The sequence below is a fragment of the Ammospiza caudacuta genome, chromosome 3 (genome assembly GCF_027887145.1).
Source record: "Ammospiza caudacuta isolate bAmmCau1 chromosome 3, bAmmCau1.pri, whole genome shotgun sequence".
NCBI lineage: Eukaryota > Metazoa > Chordata > Aves > Passeriformes > Passerellidae > Ammospiza > Ammospiza caudacuta.
The window spans coordinates 4415144-4435234 of NC_080595.1; the positions used below are offsets into that span (position 1 = coordinate 4415144).

General features: G+C 41.9%; 1 protein-coding gene across 2 annotated transcripts in view; it reads right to left on the bottom strand.

Moving 5' to 3' along the window:
* Positions 1 to 20091, bottom strand: part of EML6 (EMAP like 6) — an 89436-nt gene that overhangs the window by 54480 nt on the left and 14865 nt on the right. For both annotated transcript variants that reach the window (XM_058801789.1, XM_058801788.1), the window contains exons 2-4: positions 8735 to 8894; positions 2850 to 2948; positions 1723 to 1791 (exon numbers count right to left, since the gene is read on the bottom strand). In XM_058801789.1, coding sequence (XP_058657772.1) covers positions 1723 to 1791; positions 2850 to 2948; positions 8735 to 8894 — 328 coding nt within the window. The remainder of the gene's footprint in view (positions 1 to 1722; positions 1792 to 2849; positions 2949 to 8734; positions 8895 to 20091) is intronic.

Consider the following 20091-nt stretch of genomic DNA (forward strand, 5'->3'; position numbering starts at 1 on the left):
GACCACAGTTTGTGTACTCAGCTCCCCCTCAAGGACCAGACATTCCAGGGAAGGCAGAATAAAGAGAATATCAATGAGAGATGTGCAAGAGAAGTGCTGAAATCTCCAGTCCTGTCAGCACCAGGACGTTCTGGACAGGTGCAGATACAGAACAGCAAATCTCTGGGGTGCAGCACAGCACAGTGTGTCAGTGCAGCCACCCCTGCTCTGTCATCTGGCAGACCCTGGACAGGAATAGTGATGTGTCTGACATGGATTCATCACATCCTTCTGTTCCCACTTCATTTGCCTACAGCCAAATTTTTAGGTATTTTTCTAAAATTCTTTATTCCAGAAAATCCTTGGATCAAGATTTTTTAATTTCAGCTCCTTCTCTTTAATTCAATTAAATATTCCCTTTGCCTCAGAATATCAGCCAATTTAGAAGGCAGAGGGAGCATTGTCCCCAGGGCTCTCATTGCTTGAGTAAAACCTAAATTCTGAATTCTCCTCCTTTCTGGTCAGCTGAGGAAGGAGTGCTAGAAGGAAGGAGTTCTCTAACACTAAGGCAGCAGTGGTAGAAGGGTGGAGGGAGGATCCTGAGCTCAGGGAGAGATTCCTGAGCTCCTGGGCTTTACCTCAGCTTCTAATCCCTGCTCAGCCAAATGAGCCAGCAGAACTGGAGTGCTAAAAGAATAAACAGCCCAGTTCCCACAGTGATACAATTCCTTCAGAGCTGTTATCATCACATCCCCACAGCCTCGTACCAAGGAGCTGCTGGAGCACCACTGGAGGGGAACACAGAGTAATTTCCCCTCCACGCTGCTTTTCTCCTATTTTTTGGCATTCCTTTATCTCCATGGATTTACAGTGCCTGGTATTCTCTGTGTTCAGGGTGATTATGGCCATTTTAAAGAGAAGACAGGTGCCAAACAAACACAGGTTTTGGAAAACAGCTTGCAGAACACAACAGATGGTATCACTGCTGCCAAAAACACCCACAGCTTGAAGCAGTGGTGGTTTAAGGGCACGAGCTTCTCAGGAACCAGAACTAGAGATATTAACTGGTTTCCTAAACTTCTAGTTAAAGCTCTTCCCACCCCAGTCATGTGAAATAATTGCCATCTGTTAGGAATGTTTGTGAGGAGACAGGAGAAAAATAGAAACCTGAAAGGGATATTGGTAGACAAGGATTTGTTTCTAAGCTTTCCAAAGTCATAGGAATGTTTTATCCTAAACATCTAATATGTATGTAGGCTTCTATTTCAAACACTTCCATAAAGGGTGATTAGAGGAGCAAATAGTGGGGCACCAGAGTTTTGTCTCTGCAGGCCCTGCACAGCTCTCAGAGGGGTTACATGAGAAGCCCAAGTGCAGGAGGTCACTCTGTTCACACTTTTTATCTTGGTTCTGCACAGTGACCTCTGTGATGCTGGATGATGGAAAGCCCTGAAGGCTGAGACCATTAGGGTGGAATGGATTGGGCAATAAGACCCAAAATTATAAGTATATAATGATGAAAATTACATCAAAGACTCTTCCTCACTTGTTCAGGTAATCTGCAGCTCAGGCACTGCTGAATGTCTGAACTGGCTTCAAACAAAACATTCTGCAAAATGTTCACATAAAAAAAGAAAAATATCATCTGTTCTATATTTCAAGTCCTTATCAGGTAAGAACACAGATTTTTTTTTTTTTTTTTGTGCAAGTACATTTTCCAAGTAAACAATGAAAGCTCTTTACCTTTATGTGTTTTACTCCACAGCTGACAATTCTGTTTGGCTGATATTGATCCCAGGAAATATCAAATATCTGTTAAGAAATACATTAAGCTGGTATTTTATCCTATACAGTAATGGTATTTAGGGTCAGCTTGCTTTTACCAAGGCTTAGCCATAATTTCTGTTGGAACATATTAATAAAAATGAAGGAACACTATACAGATAAATTTGAAACTCCTTCTAATCAAAGATCAAGGCAAACACAGAGGGTTCCTCACACAGTTCTGTCAACACACTTCACCCCTGTCTCCCCACTGCCAATCCACTCCAGCTCCAGGATGTTATTGAATAAACAATATTTCCATAGGCATTTTTCCCACTCCCTCTTCTGTGCAGAAGCTCCTTTTTCTGGTTGGGAAAGTCTACTGGAACTAAGAGTTTAGTACTTCCAGCCTATTTTCTGGAGAATTCTGATTATCTGGAACCTGATCTTGCACTTACTGAGGTCAGCAGCAAAACTTTCACAGAGGTAAACCATGTTATAATATGATAATATATATACAAGTTGTCAGAATGTGTCCATAATTTATTTTAATGTATGCATCCATGTGCTTATATATGTCAGGGAAGTATTCTGCTTATGCCAAACCTGGTAAAACATTTTCTAATCCTGAATAACATTGTAAAATTATACCTCATCAGTTCTCATCTTATGATCCTTTACCTGAACCTAACATATATAAAAGAAATATTTATCTCAATCAAGGTTCTTCTACAGGTAACTGTCTTAAGGAAAACTGAAAGGGATGTAACTAAATTTGCCCTCAGAACAAATTGTATTTTTAAATTGTGATACTCAGAGACAAGATGATCTCGGAGCATCCATGGAGCACCCATTTCACATCTCCTATGAAGAGCTACAGATCATCCTACTCAGTGTGTAGGTACAAGGTATTTCCTCCCTAGGTTACTAAGAGAGCCTTGTGCTAGGTCTGGCCCAATGAGAAGGAATAAACATCTTGTCCAGTATTTTAAAAACCAGACAGAACAACCAGAATTACCTTTGCATCAACTTAACAGAAACAAAAATGCCTTTTGAAAGACCCATGCAGCTCCCAGACAGAACCCAGGAATGCTTCCATACATTACCCTGTCAGAGTGGCCTGTAGCTGTTGCCAGGAGCTTTCCTCTCTTCCAGTCCCAAATACAAACCGTGTTTTTGGCATCCAGCCCCACGGAAGCCAAACGCTGAGGAGAAACAACACAACCCAGTTAACAGGAAATCAACCCAAATCACTTTGCTGTAGCTCCCAGGATTATTGCATAAATGGATTTTCCCACATGTGACCTGGGTTTGAACCACATTGCAAGAGCAAAGAGATTCACACTCAACATTTACTCACTGGAAAGAGCACTGAAATGTCTCATCTTCTCTAAAAGGTCAGGTTATTGATTTCAGGCCACCAATGTTCCACATGAAATCTTATCTGAAACATCTGAGGTGCCTGTTTCAGGTGCACACCTCCTAGTATTTTGATTTATTAATCTGATAGTAAGAGTGAAAGGGAAATGAAAGCTTTCACTAGTTCCAGCTATTGCTTTGTTCATTATGCTCATTTTGTTGAGCTGTAGAACCGGAACTGGATGTACTTTTAATAATTGCCTTTTTATTGCTTAGTGTATCACATCACCAGTTAAAACAACTAGAACAATGAACTAATAACCAAGCTCATTAAAGCTTGATTGGTCATCAATTAAAAAAACTTAATTTTAATAATTTTACCATCTCAATAATGGAAGAAATAAAAAGAACAGAATAAAATGGAGGTGGCATTCTGGCAGTGAAAAAGCTGAGTGCATCCATCTGTGACATGACATTACTGTGGAAGTTGTAGGTCTTTTCCCTTCCAGTGACTGCCCTAATTTTGCCCACTTTACATGAATTCCATAAAAAAATTGGCTCAAATTTTGAGTAAGCAAATTGTTTAAAATCTGGAACTGTCTGTGATAACACAAAAGGACTGAGCCAGCAAAGAAAGTAAGTGCCATTACCACAGACTCCTCTAAAAAGCTGTATTAGGAAAAATATTAAATGCAATAAAGCTCTCAACAACTGAATAACAGGGAGAGGAAATAACTGTTCATAGAGGAGCAGAAGGCTCCAGTTTTCATTCTGAGAGCAGGTACTCAGGGCTTTTTCATCCATTCCTGAGTATTAATACAAGTGCACATTTTCCCTCCTGGGAGAGCCCCTGGACAGCCTCTGCAATAACTGCAGCAGCTTCACACACCCCTCACTGTCCCAGCAGTTATAGTTTGTTGATTTAGAGGAATGAAATTGATATTTTGGGACTTTGGTTTAATGAGAATGACAACAGGCATTACCCTGATACAAAATCTGCCTAGTGAATAATGCAGAACTCAAGCACTGTCCCACCAGGAAATGCACCAAGCAATGTGGTATTAATGAAAACAACAAACAAAAACTCTCCAAAAAACCCAACTCACCACCACCACCAGAAAAAACTATTTACAGACTTATTCCACAAGTTCCTCCGAGTCCAGCCACCTTCCATGGAAATAAAAATACAGAGAACTTAAATGTTCCTAGAGGAACACAAGGTTTTCACAGGGCAGTCAGGATATGTGCTCAGATATTGTTGGGAGGAATAAGGTTCCCGGGGAGGGATCACCCTACAGGGAGGGCAGAACTCTGTCAACGGGCTCTGAGTCATAATGGAGCTGTGAAGGGAGAGTTAAAGAAGTTTGTATGGTGGAACAAAGAAATAAAATTATGGTTTTAGCAGGAAGTCACAATGTGAAAGGATTTCTGTGCTTTAACATGACTCAGAAAGTCAATAGAATTCAGGGTGCTGGAGCTGGTCAGTGTCAGGGTTACAGCACTCCCAGCTGCAGGGCCACTGAGGACACAGGAGAACCTCACATAGGAGCCCTGCATCCATCAGCAGCCCAGCAGTGGGAAATGGAAATCAGACCTCAGTACTGGGAATGGCACCTGTTTCATAGTGCAGACAATGCCTATCCATGGCTTCCCAAATGCCTCCCCTCAGGGTACTTTGGCCACAACCACAAGGAAGAGTTAGGGCCAAGAGAGCTTTTTCCATCCAGGGAGTGCAGGACAATCTGCAATTATACTCCCTTGATTTTAGAGAACAATTTAATTCAATGTTACAGTTGTAACTCTCTGTACTGGAAAATGAAATATTGAGATTTGTTTAAAAAAGAGAGTCTCAAGAAAAGAGGGACCTGACAGACAACATGGAGAATAGAAATGCTCAGTTCCCTTGAGATTGCAAAACAGAGCACAGCTACTAACTGGCAAATTAGATAAAGAATATAAAAGACACACAGGATATTAAAGGTAGCTGGAACCAGTGGATAAACAGATAATGAGGAACCTGAGGGGGACTTGTGGCAGTTCTGTAACAAGAAACACCAATGCAGGCCCTGAGAAATCAAGGCAAGGTCATAATGGGGGCTCTCAGTGAGAACAACCCCCAGAGACCCCTCTAGACAACCCTCAGGACCACAAAAGGAGCTCCAGTAAGGGGCAGAGGCACAAAAATTAGTTCTATAGAAATTTCATAGAAATTAGTTCTAGGGAGAGTGGTGTTTATGTATTAGCTGGGAAGTATATTGTAAAATGTCTCATCAGGAAGGGAATAAAGGACCTGTTAGAGTTTCACAATGCATATTTGACTAGGGAAAAAAAATCACTCCTCCAACTGTGTCCAGTGCTGGAGTAAGGAATGGCTGCCTTCTAAAACTTCAAATTGTCCTAAAAAGTTTATTCTTCAGCTGACTTTGGTATCAGCAGGGAAAGCACTATGGGAAATTAAGCAGCACTTTATATTTTCTTTTAACCTTGGCCTGCTGAGGAAGGCCTCCTGCCAGCAGAAAAGTGAGATATGCTGAATTTCCTTTTCGGTTGAAACAAACTTTTATTTCTCCTTCTGGAAGAGAATATGACAGAATTCTATTCAGAGAATTCCCAGAACTACCAGTAGAAAATATCTGCCAAGTAGTTTGGGCACATAATTAAACAATATTTTTAAATCTATACAGATTTGGAATATCTGGCTGAAGAAGCCTAGTGCTGCATTTTTAATTTTTTCATCAGGTGTGTATGCATTAAGGCAGTGCCATTCCCACTCCATAAAGAAATTTTTTTTAGAAAGCACATAAAAAAGGGTTAATCTGAAATAACTCAGAGCAGAAAATGAGCTGTGGGGCATTGATAAAATAGTTCAGGATGAGGCATTTGCTTTGTAGGTAATTCTGTGAAGAGGAGATGTTTAAGGAGAAACTGTAGTTAACTCCTGATTGAAGAGAAGCCATTTCTAATTACAGGCAAAATGACAGCTCCTCATTAAATGTTTGAACCAAGTGCAGTTTCCCTCCTGCCAAATGGCAGCTCCTGCTCAGACAGAAAATGCCCAAACTAAAATATGTATTTTTAAATAGCAACACTTCTGCAAGAAATTCAGCTCCCATCAGGACTGTATTAAACACAGGTAACACAAAATAGGAAATTCGCTCTATTTGTCCCCAAAAACTGTATTGAAGGTACATAAACAAAGGAAGCATTCAAGCTCTCCCCTGTGTATGGATGATCTCCATTCATTAGGAACTGTAACAAATCTGCATTCCCCACCTGTGGAACAGGAGGCCAGGGAGGCACTGCAGGACAACTGCACTGTCTCTGTGCAGGGTCATCTCTAGCCTGGCCAGCAGGAATAATTCCCCACTCATTCATCCAAAAGGAGCAGATATCCCAGAGTTTCTGGGTCAGCAAAAGTGAATTAACTGGGCTCAGGGAGAGGTGAGGGGGCCCTGTTTGAGATCCCTGCACATGGAGCAGCTCCTGCACAGGAGCACACACAGAGCTGAGCTGAACCCATGGAGATCCACTCTGGGAATGCAGCAGAGTCACCTGGGCTTTGCCCCTGCCTACTTCTATTTAGGAAGTGGAGAGCTGGCAGAACTAGCAGTGAAAAGAATACAGTTCTTATTGCATCTGTACCACTCCTGATTGCTGCATTTATTTGTGTTTTGGGGCTGGAACACAGATCTTCCCTGGCTTTGAACAGCCTCTGGATAGAAAAGAAGGAAAGCTCTGTACTGGGAGCTGCAAGCAGTGTCTGTTTGCCCTGTGACAGACACCAGCTCCCCTGGGAATGCTGACTAAACAAACCAGAACTGCCAGCAGCTCTGAGCTCCAAATACTCACAGAATTCCTCCCATGCCCTTTCATTCTGGCTCAGCCTCTCCTGCAAAGCCAGGCAGAGCAGCAAAAAGCCAGGATGCATTATCCATATTCATGTCCTCCAGCAGTGGTTGTTCTCCAGATAGAAAAGTGTTCAATGCAAATTTTTATTTCCAGAATAAACTGCAATTTTTCAAGCACTTCCAGAAAGGGAATTGTCACTGTTCTGCAAGGTCAACCTGGCAGTGAGTTTGCATTTTAATTACAGCAAGCACTCATCAGGGCCTTCAGGAAGGCCTCCACCTCAAACACCCCCCAGGCTCGTGAGTCTTCATTCCCATGAGGTGCTGAAATACCTTAAAAAAAAATTTAACCACCAGTCTTATGAAGTTAAACATGAGAGGGAAAAAATGAAAAGCATTTATTTCTGAATGAACAATATCTTTAAAAATATTACACCATTAGAAATTTTGTTCTGTTGATCTGAGGGCTTTCTTGTCTGAGGTTTTTGGTATCAGCTAATCTAAGCATTCCTAAAAATACTTTAGTAAGTATTATATCAGGAAACTCATCTGGACAAAATTGTCATCAATAATGACAAAAATTGCACAGCCAGATATTTATTTATAAAGCTCTGTGAAATATTTTTCAGGTATAAATGAATTTTAGGTCTACTTGCCTAAAGCTTTTAACATGCCAGAGAGGAAAAAAAATCATTGTGTTTAGCTGGGAGCAGCCCACCATTAAGTTATATTATAAATTTTGTTTCAAGATATCATCTCAACTAATCACATTGTAGAAAGCCACACTGTGTGTCCTAATACCATGATTCAATTAAATTGCCTGTGCACCCCAGCCAAGGAGACACTCCCAGCAGTGAGATTAGTGCAGTTCCTCTGCCAGAAAAGCTGCAGGGTTCTCAGGGCTTTGCCAGGAACTGATTTCTGTGGACAGCAGGTGACAAGTACATGGTGAAGCCACTGCAGTTAAGCCACAGAGGGGCATTTCTGCTCTGGATGCCTGTCCAACACCCAGTGTGTGCACTCCACTCGGATGCCAGGCTGTGACTGCATCCCAAAAACACCCCCAGTGCAAGAGTTGTTTTTGCAATCCTACTGCAATTACAATACAAACCAAGGCCTTGAACAGCAATCACAACTCAATTGTAACAGGAGCTCCAACACTGCAGCCCTGGAGCTGCTGAAACACCAACCATTGAAGGTGCATCTGTCAGTGACCCAGAGCTAGAGCCAAGCTCAGGGCCCAGAGGAGGAGCTGTACTCACCTGGGGCTGCTGAAACACCAAACGTTTAAGGTGCATCTGTCAGTGACCCAGAGCTAGAGCAGAGCCCAGGGGAGGAGCTGTACTGACCTGGGGCTGCTGGAACACCAACCATTCAAGGTGTCTCTGTCAATGACCCAGAGCTAGAGCAGAGCCCAGGGGAGGAGCTGTACTGATCTGGGGCTGCTGGAACACCAACCATTCAAGGTGTCTCTGTCAATGACCCAGAGCTAGAGCAGAGCCCAGGGGAGGAGCTGTACTGATCTGGGGCTGCTGGAACACCAACCATTCAAGGTGTCTCTGTCAATGACCCAGAGCTAGAGCAGAGCCCAGGGGAGGAGCTGTACTGATCTGGGGCTGCTGGAACACCAACCATTCAAGGTGCATCTCTCAGTGACCCAGAGCTAGAGCAGAGCCCAGGGGAGGAGCTGTACTGACCTGGGGCTGCTGGAACACCAACCATTCAAGGTGCATCTCTCAGTGACCCAGAGCTAGAGCAGAGCCCAGGGGAGGAGCTGTACTGACCTGGCCGTCCGAGTCGAAGGCCAGGCAGGCGACGCCGTGCGTGTGCGCATCCTTCAGGACAGACACGGTCTGCACACGGTAGGAATCCCAGATGCAAATGTAGGGATCCTTCCCAACCTGCCCTGTGGCTACCAAGGTTTTATCTGGGTGAACTGCAAGGCTGCAAACAACACATTTCAGTTAGAACAGGTGTTGGGAATCACAGCAGCTGTCTTCAAAACTCACTCGATTCTGCTATTTCCTTAAAATGTTTTGCTGAGACTGACATGGTGAGTGCAGAATACAATTTATCATGTAATAATATTTTAACTAGAAAAAGAAAAAGCACAATCAGAGAATTTTAAAATACTTTTGATTGATAAGCTGATTGAACACAGACTCAGATCTTAGTCTTTCACAGGTTTGTAATGGATGATTTTCTACTAATTATCCTCTTTTGCACATCAAACATTCTGAAATATGGACCAGAGGCTGAATAATGATATTGTTCACTATGACAAACACATACAAGAAATCCTCTCATCTTCAAATGTTCAAACATAGCAATCTCAGAACAGACACAGAAGTAAATTGTTTCACCAGAATCAAGCCATGTATGTCTGTTCACAACCCTTCAGATATGAAAATGAGAATAAAATCCCTCTGCAAAGTCATATGAATACAAAGGCAGTTTTACACAGTTACCCAGGAAACAAATCTGAACAATGGCTGAGTACGTGAGCTACACATGGAAAAAGAAAACATCCTATTAATAAACTGGCACTCACCGGTGGCTGAGGGGAGCTGAATACTCCTGCTATCCCAGGAACAGATAAAACTAATTATTATGAAAAGTTAATAAAAAAGCTTAAGAAAGTTTTGTAAATACATGCATTTTATGGAAAAAGAACAATTGTAGCACAATTTAACTGTTTTACCTCCCCTGCCCATTCCTCCTTTCCTCCCCAGGCTGGAGTTGTACATTATATTGTGTGTCAGCTAATTGACCTCAGTTCTACACCTACACAGGCAATAAAAGGTGGCACCACAAATTAAAGGTGTGGTAGCTGTAATTAAGTTAGAATACTTTTCTTCAAGAACCAGAAGGCAAATATTAATTGTGCTAATGTCCCTTACTGCTAGAGCAGAGCTTAATTACACGTGCCACCATTTAGCACAGAGCAGTTCCCACACACCAGAGCCTCCTCTCGGGTTAAGAGCAGGAACACATTTCCTAAACATCAACATGTCTGTACTGAATGTCTCTGCTATTTGTTTTATCCTTTCTGATGCATGCAGTCAGCCAGTGGGGGAACTAAAATTAGGGAATAATATCAATTTTTGGCACCTAAATTAGCAGTCTGATTTCCCAGCCCTGCTGAGGACATTCATCTCCTGCCACCAGCTTTTCCAATGCACTCCCCCTGCCCACGTTCAGTCTGGCTGTTAGATAACCAAGGGCTTATTTTTGGCAGACAGAGCAGTGGGTTAGAGGAAGGAAATGAAGCCAAATTTCAAGAACAGCTCTTGGTAACTGTTTATTACCTGCATATGACTTATATGTTTGATGTGTGTTCAACTATTAAAAAAATCTGTTACAGAGGTCATGTGCTGTCTGCAGGGTGTAATATTTCCATGCCCTTCCCTGCCCCCTTAACTGGAAATCAACTTGATTGGCTGTGTTATAGTGTAATATAGTGAAGGTGCATTTTCTAAGCAAACATCCCATAACTGGACCTTTTGCAATGAAACCGCATTGATATCTGCACCACTGGAAAACACTGAAATGCTGTTATGTTATATTATACAGAAATATGATTAGAAGAGACAAGGCATTCAAACAACAGCAATTTATGGTAAAGAAAACATATTATTACAGGATTAATTCCTATTCCTTCTACAGGGAGGACAAGATACAAGGAGGGTGGGCTGAAGAAACTTCCCAAGAAAATTTCTGTTTTCCAGGTTTGAGGGAAAAGGGCAGGAACTCCCTCTTGCTAAGGGGCTGGGATGCAAACAAGGGATCAAAGCAGCAGCAGGAGCTGTCAGTGCTGCCCACAGGCCCTGGCAGCCACTTCCCCATGCAACAAGAACTTCCCTCTGTGGGAAAAGCACAGGAGCAGCTGCACACGCAGGGAAAGGGGCAGAGATCAACGGCTCTGGGAGTGCCCATTCCCATTCCCCTCCTTCCAGGGAAGGCAAGGAAAGCAATGGGATTCCTGGCTAAATGCACTGGTGTCAATTCCAAAGCACTCTGATGTGGGATTCACATTCTCTGAACCTGAGAGAAGCAGAAAAAAGCACGATGCAAACAATTCCTATCTCACCTGCTGCTCCTGTGCTGGGCCAAAGTAGAATGCAAAGTAGATTGTTTACCCACAGTGAGGGTGTTCTGTTTCCTTGGCCTGCCAGGCCCACGTGTGTGTCCAGACTGTCGGTCAGCATCACAAGATTTTGTTGAGTGCTGGTGCAGCTTCAGTTTAGATGTAGTGTAATATAGTATAGAATAATATAGTATAATAAAGTAATTAATTAGCCTTCTGATATCATGGAGTTAGATGCATCATTCCTCCTGCATGGCAGGGGCCCTGTTTTTCTGATACTCTGATGTAGCTGCAAAACACCCCTTTAATCCAAGTGTCCAAAGGCACTTTTACACAAACCATCCATTCAGGATGAACCAGTAAAGCTCAGGCAATATTTTAACATTATACCTCATTAATGAAAAGGTCTGTTAGGAAGATCTTTCAGGGAACATTTCCTTTTCCTTCCCTTTGAAAATCAACAAGCATCCAAGGCTGGAACTGTGTTAATTTAGGATAATTAAAGATGCCAGACACGTGTTTTAGCAGGGTCTGATGAAAGGCTCTATAAAAGTCATTAGTGGATCCATCTGGTCTGGGGGCCTTGCCAGATGGGAAACTCATACTACCTCCACAATTTCTATTGCAATAACATCCTGCTCCAAGATTATTTTTTAATAACACATTAGAAATCCAATGGACTAAAAGTATTTGTTTCTTGCCTACATTGTATTTTGTCTATATTGCTTTTCTGTAACAGGTTCCATACACTTGTAAACAGAGTAGGGATCTGAGGTTCCAAATTGAACTAAGCAGAAAAGTTTAGCTGTGGCTCAAGCCTCAAAAGGAGCTACAGAGAAGGCAGAGGGGCTCTTTTCACATGGATGCACAGGGACAGGACAAAGGCAGAGACACAGAGCTGCTTTGTGGGAAACATTGTCTGGATACAGGGAAAACATTCCTCACTAGAAAAACTAAAGATCAGGATAGTTGCCTGGAGAAGTGGTAGAATTCCCCTCACTGGAAACAGTCCAGGATTTAACTGGCATGACAGGACCCCAAATAACCACATGTAAGGCTGAGCTCTCAGGAGAAAGTTGGATTGGGTAACTCTGGAGGCCCCTTTGAAACCAGAGCTTTCTATGGCTCCAAATACTGAAATACATCAAGAAAGTCTAAAGTGATAAAAGCAGAAATGCATTTTGGCTCACAGCAGTAAACTTGCATTAGATAATTGCTCCCTGATGCTGCAAAAAGCAAGCACTTGGGTTATCTTTAACACAGAATTGAGGGAGACCTTGAAATGGGTGTATCAGATGTGAGATTGATGTTTAAATCTCACTGCTCTGGGTCTTTTAAATCTATCACTGCACCACCCTATTTATCAGATAGGCAAAACACTTTTTCACTGCAGTAATGAAAACCTGAACATTTGCTTTTGTAGTTTTGGTACCTAATTTATATTTTCTATTTCAAATGCCATATTAATTTGAATCTTTCTATAATCATCCTATCAGCAATTCATTATTCATACAAATCAAAGCTGGCTTCCAGAACATCCCAACTGACAAAAAAGATACTGTTCTTTGAAAATGAAACAAACACCTGCAGTTCTGAATGAAATCACTGTCTCAGGTGGACTGTCACCAGCTCTTGACAATATAATTCATCCTCAGTGCTGGGATGTTTTGCAATTTAAAGCAGTGTGCAAATCTGATGCTAATCTAAAATAACTCCAGATAGTTAGACACTGATCAATTAATCTCTACTTCAAACCCACCCAGTTTTAAATTTGGGATAACATTTCCTGTTTAGACAAACATTTACAGAATTCTGCAATGCTAGATCATGTTAATGGAGACTTGGGGAGAGGCAGATACTGTCTGTATTCTATCAATTCTCTTCAGGAAGTCTCTTTTCACAATGAAAGAGTTGTTTCTTGGTAAAAACCATCCACAACCCCACAGTTTAGCAGAACAGAGAACACACCAGAATTTAGGTCAAACTTGTGAAGTGCTCAGGGCAGTGACTCTGCTACACTTGAACAATGGACATATTAGACAACACCAATTTTTCTTTCTCTGCAGCAATATCTCAGAAGAAACAATATTTCCAAGAAGCTCCAAGCCTGTCCCAAAATAGCCACAATGTGCCAGCAGGTATTTTCTCCTTTGTTGCCTCCTCCTGCCCCTGGCAGGACACCCCAGGCTCCTGGAACCCCAGGGAGCTTCTGCATTTTCCTGCTCCCAAAGTGCTAAGGACAGAGCTGTCCTCACATGGCAGCACAGAACACAAACACTCACTCAGCAATTCCCCATTCACAGAGCAAATTGAGTTTCTCTCCTCAGTTGTGGGGTCAAAAGGGAACTCACTGTACAGACAGAGCTATTTTTGCAGCAAAATAAGGCAGGATGCAGCCTGATCCCAGCTTCTGAATACAACACAAAACATCATCAACCCCCATTGAAAGGAATAATGGAACAAAGACCAGCAGTTAAATGGAAGCAAATGCAGGAGGCTTCAGCAGCAAGGGAATATCAGAAAAGGAAAAGAGCCAGAAAAAGGGAAGAGGAACAGGGCAATAACAAAACAACCTGCACAAACCCCTCCAGATCTGTAAAAATGGAGAGAACATGGAGTAGAAAACTGCTGGAATCTGACAGGCTAATCCAGCATCTAATCTGCCCCCAAATGAGTTCTGAAACACCAACACCACAACCACACTGTGAGGAAAATCCAGCTCTTACTAACACAGGAGATTGTTGCTCCTGTCCAATTACAGCTCCCAACCTTTGCCTCCTCCAGCACAAGCCCCAGACCTGCAGAGCTGGCAGGCAGATCACACACCACAATAACCAATTTTATTTGGCATGCACCATAGGGCAGGTGAGGGAGGCTTTGGAGGGCACTGCAGGCATGTGGAACAAATGGGAGAACAAAGAGAACACCCTGAGACACAGAGACTCTGTGTGTGCACATATCTGCATGCATAACACAGTTGGTACACACACTCATACAAGTGAATTGCTTTTTTTACACATCTGAACATACAGCTCTAATGATACTTTTAAATATGCTAAATATTGCCACATGCTTCTTGCAAACAACTCAAGTACAGAGCATATTTATCCTGACAAAATAAAAACATAAATGTTGATAAAAATACTGCAATGACAACATTTTAATTTACCGGCTTGATTGCTACATGGCAGTATCTTGTTTATATAAACAGAGAACAGGACATGTGTACAGAATGATGGGCTTTTAAAAATCATTTAGGCATATTTTAGGTCCAGGCTCTTACTATCTGCTCCACTGCTGGTTCCCCCTCTAGGCTCCCTGTGTAGGAAGAGCAGTGATACAGACACAGGTTCCAGCATTTACTCAGCACCCTGCAGCAGCTTCCTCCTGAAGCCAGGCTGCCTCTGAGCACAATTCCATGGCTGTCCCAGGCAGCTCCCATCTGCTCCTCTGAGGCAGCAAACACCCCCAGAGCAGACTTCAGAGAGGCTGGAATCCCTGTGAGGGGCTGGGCCACAAACCCAGCCCAAAGTGAATGATTTATGCAGTGGATGTGCAGCTCAGACCTAATGAAGGCCCTGGAAGCACAGAAATGATCAGCTGCTGTTCGAGCACACTCAGAGTGCCCTGGGAATCCCAGGGCATCCTGACAGGGGGTTATTTCTGACTGTTTTCCAGAACCCACCTGAGGTACAATGGTGACAGAAGCACACAGAGTTATAACAATTCCTGCCACTCTTTATCCTTGGAGAAGCCCTGCTGCCCTGCTCCTTGTGCCAGTGTTTGTTATTCAAGGCCATGGAGTTATTCCCCACTTGTCAATAAGGTTTGCTCAGCTGCTCAAGGCTTATCAGAACTCCTGACAGATCAGGTCCCAAATGCCTGAGCATGGCACAACACGGAATTTCTCATGGCACCAGGGAGCTACAGAGGGATCAGAGTCAGGGCAGATTTAAAAAGTAAATGGCTTTTGAATGCATGATTAAAATTTCCCCAATAACAGAAGGTGAAAGATACAAAAGAAAAAAAAACTCTTAAAATGTAATGCTTTGAGCAAAAGCATTCTGCAGTTCAATTAACACCAGCTCTGATTTACACTCACATGCATCTGTACACAGAGAAATATTGGGCAGATTCCCAAATGGAAAGGGAACAGCAGCACAGCACAGTCCTGCAGCACTGAGGCTCCTCCCCACACATGGCTGAAGCTCTCTAATGATTTATTTCCTTGGATAACTCATGGATATTTTGCAACTCTTGAGCTTCTCCCAGTGAAAAGCAATCCTAGGAGATTTTATCCAAAGCTCACATTAAAACACTGAAAATTAAGCCACAACAACTGCTGATGTCCTCATGAATTGTGGGTTTTCAGTAACAACTGATTGGGGAAAACACCCAGTATTTCTCATGATCCACACTACCCCATAGATCCCTGCTGTCTAACTCTGAAATTCAACCACCACATTCCAGTTTTCCCATGCATGCTCAGAGCTCCCATTTGAGTCTAATGATATTTGCATTCATGATGATGAACCAAACACTTGTTTTGATGGCCAAAGCAGTTGTAAATAAATACCCAAAACAGATGTACATGACATCCTTCTCAATATAAACATTGTGATTTGATGCAATCAGTAAAATGGACCTGAAACTATCATTTGTAAAGAAAAATCTGCTAGAATTAGAGACTAAAAAGAGAGGGTTGGGAAAGAGCAAGAACTGTAATTAGTTCAGCACTGTATATGTCCCTACCCCATTCTATGTTTATGCTTTATAGACCATGGAACACATTCTGTAATAAAATACACAAAAAAGCAGCAAGTAGATATTGGTCTATGATATTGAGATAAAAACAGCAACTGAAATGCTATCAGTGATTTCTCAATACATGGAAAGCTAAAGAAACACTGCTGTAAATCCAGTGCTGCTCAACAGGAACCAGCAACACTTCTGTGTTCATCTGGTACAAGGAATTGGAAGGCCAGTCTGAACACTGTGATTGAAAATATAAAATTCATACATCAGATAAAGCCTGGCAGTGAAGAAATCACATTCTGGAGCCTCTTTCATTTCCTGTGTTCACCTTATTCCAGCCTGGCTGTGGGAACACCAGACCCAAATGCAACCCAAACCAGAACACAAACCACGCACAGCTGCTGGCAATCCAAGCCTTCATTTCCCATTCCATCCCACTCAAAGGCTGGAGCAGCTGAAAATGGCCTGAGTGTCCCTGTGCCTTCCCCACAAGGGCAGGGATGTGACATCATTCAAAGGTGAAGCTGACAGCTCTACAACTGGTGGTCCCAGCGAACAGCCAATCTGAGCGCTAATTAACTGCCCACACGCAGTAATTAATTAACTGCCCCCAGCACGGTGATAGGTGCAGAGGTCCCCGTGCTGGCAGCACAGCAGGAGCTGTTCCCAGTGGGGAATTCTCCTGTTCCCTCCAGAGGCTGACTCAGGCACAACTGCTCTGGCATTTCTTCCATCTCCTCTGCTTTTTGTGTAGCCAACAGTCAGCCCTGAATGTGGGTATAACTATGCAGATCACAGGCTGAATCAAAATATTTGCAGCTAAAAAAGAAGAGAGGGAAAATGGGAAGAAAATTTTGGAAACAGGACAGACAAAAGACAGAGCTGACAAAAAGAGGAATCATGGGGGAGCTGCAAAATGAATATAGAAGATGTGATAAAAATAACCAAAAAGCCCAGAGAACAGCCAAGGAGAAATAGGAAATACTGAGAGAACAAGGAAAAAACCCAGCCATTGTCACAACTTGCCGGGATCACTCCCACTTTCATTTTTAGTTTAAGGGATTTCATCTCACCCTCTTGAAAATCCCCAGGTACAGTCACATCTTGGACAAATTGTGTGGTGTAACAAAACTCCCAGGCTGTGGTTAAAGAATTCACACTGGGATAATAACACTGTTTGCACAGGTTTGCCCTCACTGATGATCAGAAATAAGGACTTTAAGCCTGGGGGAAGTGTTCCTTTTTCAAGGGCAGCAAACACACAGCTGCATCCTATTTGAGCCTTCTTGCCATGGCCATCCTGCCCTACAACATTTAGAGTTGAGGCACTTCAGTGGCAAGGAGAAGAGAAGAGGAAGGGTTTGATTCCATAATGTACCAAACCAACACACCCTGAGTGCATTTCACAGGTCAGAAGCAGATCATTCTTTGTATGCTGAATGTCTGCAGCAATGATAAATGTGGCAATATTACATGTGGCTGGTAAAAAATGTTCATTTTTAGAGCCCTCAGGATAGGGGGAGTTTTCAGTGCTGCTAAGAATGCTTTCTCTTGTTATCTCACAGGAGTGCAAACCCAAACCCAACAACTGTTCTCAGGGAAAATATCTTTCTATTTCAGAGGTTGAAAATCAGCAGAAACAGGAAAGAACCAGAAAGTTCTTATATGATCATGTGGAAATCCTGCTCCCTGTCTGGCCAGGCTGAAGTGAATAACAAACATCAGGTGGGGCAGAAAGCACTGCAGAGCAAACAGGAACCATATGTAACATCAGAATGGGTTTGCTCTCTTAACTTCCAGTCACAATGGATCAGCAGCAAAGTCATGAGCTATCAGTTCTATGAACACTTGCCAGGCTTCTGAAGCTCTGCTTCACCAGTTAATTATACAGAACACAAACACTACTCCTAAAACTTCAAACACTGTTTATAACAAATACTTCTTATAAATCCATTTTCCTTTTTTCTACCAATTCAGACAAGAAAGGTTTCTCTACAATTATCCACAAAACAGTTTTATTTTTCTGAGAAGGGCACTTACTAAAATAAGTGACTTTTGTTACCTTGCTTTACATTGTATGACACAGCCTGAAGATTCTAAGTATCAAGTGTCTCTTTTGTGTGAGACAGATTAAACTAAACCTCGGTTCAACTCCTCAGATATCAGAATTTACCTGGTTTCCCAGAGCCTATTCTAGCTGCAAGACCTATATCCTATTACTAAACAAAAAGCAGCTAAGCACCATTGCTTTTACAGCAAACACACAGAACAACTGAAGTTCAAAAGCAACACCTTGATTTCACCATACTCTGCTGTCCTGCTGATGACAGAGTTATGCAGCACCACGGCAAAACCAACAAATGATTCACCAATACTCTGCACATAAAACCCAGAAAAACAAACAGGAAAGCACCAAAGCAACACGCTCAGAATTTAATGCTGATTAGAATTTCCCTTTTAGCCTCCTCTCCTTTCCACCACAGGCTTTGTCAGTTTGGTTCTTTGGTTGTTTTAAAAAGCCTGTGAAAAATGCCAATCACTTGTTTTAAAATTTCAAAAGTTTAATAGCAATAAAATGGTTATAAGAATAGTAATAGAAATTATGGCAATAACAATTTGGACAATCAGGGTTAGGACAATACAAGACAATAAAAGCAAAGAATTTTGAGGGAACATTCAGACGCTTTCCTCTTGAAGCACTAACGAAGCTCACTAACAAAGGATTAACTCTTAAAAGCAAAAGCCTGTTGCATGTTCATACATCTCATACATGATTCAAAAGCTCCTTTCTAAACAAAGGGTGTTTTCTGGTTATGGTTAAAAAAATGTGTATTTTATGATTGGCTTTTCCCCCTTCATCTTGTAAACCATGGTCAGACTCCATGGAGGTGCAAGAAGACTAGCTCTCCACAATAAAGAGGCAATAATTTTTCCTCTTTGGGATTTTAGTGGCTTGTTGCTGTTATCTCTGTGCAAAGAGTTTCTTGATTATCTCATCTCTTTCTTGAGCTCGTTAAAAAGTATCTTTCATAGCATAGTTTTCACTTTAACATTATGTTATAACCTGACTCTATATTTAACACACTACTTAAGAGAATGAATACAGCATTGCTTTCTAACACAACACATATAATATTCAGTGTAATATTTGCAAAAAGCCAATCATAAAAGACACATTTTTCACATAAATAAGTAACAGAAGCACTCACCAGGGCTCCAGAGCAGCTTTGAGAGGGCAGTTTAACAACTGAACCCTTACAAAACCTCTGCTCCCTCCCTACTCCAGCTGACCCCAGTTTGTCACAAACGAGGGCCTGGCAAGCCCAGGTGCAGGGAATTTCACTGCTCGTTGCCTGGGCTGGCTCTGTCACTCCCAAATTCTGCTGATTAAATTCAGGTGAAATGCTCACCTGAGAGCAATCTGTGCTTAACAGGTGGCAGAAAACTCCACAGGACAGAGCAGCTTTTATCAGAACAAAAGCAAAGACAAGTCCACATCAATTTGATACCAAACACCCATTCTCCAGCCAAGGCTTTTCCCAGTGGGATCTCTGATGTCTAAAGCAGGGATGTCACATTAAACATCTCATGATCTGAGGTGTTTGCTTGGCTCAGTGGAGGTTTCTACATGTTTACAGAAAGGAAACTCATTTTGAAGCTTTTTACTGAAAGAAAATCCTAATTTAGTCACAAGTAAGCAAAGGACACACTTGTAATGGGAGCTTGGCTCACAGCAGTGCCTGCAGAGATATTTGAAATGTGTCCAGAACTCAGCTGCTCACACTGAAGGATGATGGGGTGTGTTTTGCTCCACTTGTGAAAATACACCTGAATACTCTCAGCTTACATGTCTTAGAAAAATCACCACCAAGACACACCCTCCTTCACTCAGCACATACAATATTGCTGAGTTCATCTTTACAGAAATGATTGAAATAACAGGAAATTGTGATCCTTTGTGTAAAACCCAATAAATCTGTGAATTAAAGAAGCTGCACCTGTATCAAGTAGAAGGCAGAAATTCACCCTGATCATTTTTAGAAGTTAATTGTATCTAGAAATTATAATCAAGAAAAAAGTTTATTTTAATTTTTTTGGTGTTTCTTAGTTCATTAATTATATTTATGTGTAAAACAATAGTTCTAGGATGCTTAACTGTCAAATCAGCTTTGTATAGTCACTTAATGTTTTAATTGTTCCACTTCCAATTTGTTTTTAACACTTAGTATATTCCTTGTTAAATATTTCCTCTAATTCATGTACTGCCATGTTTTGTATTTTATCTGCTTTTATTTTAAA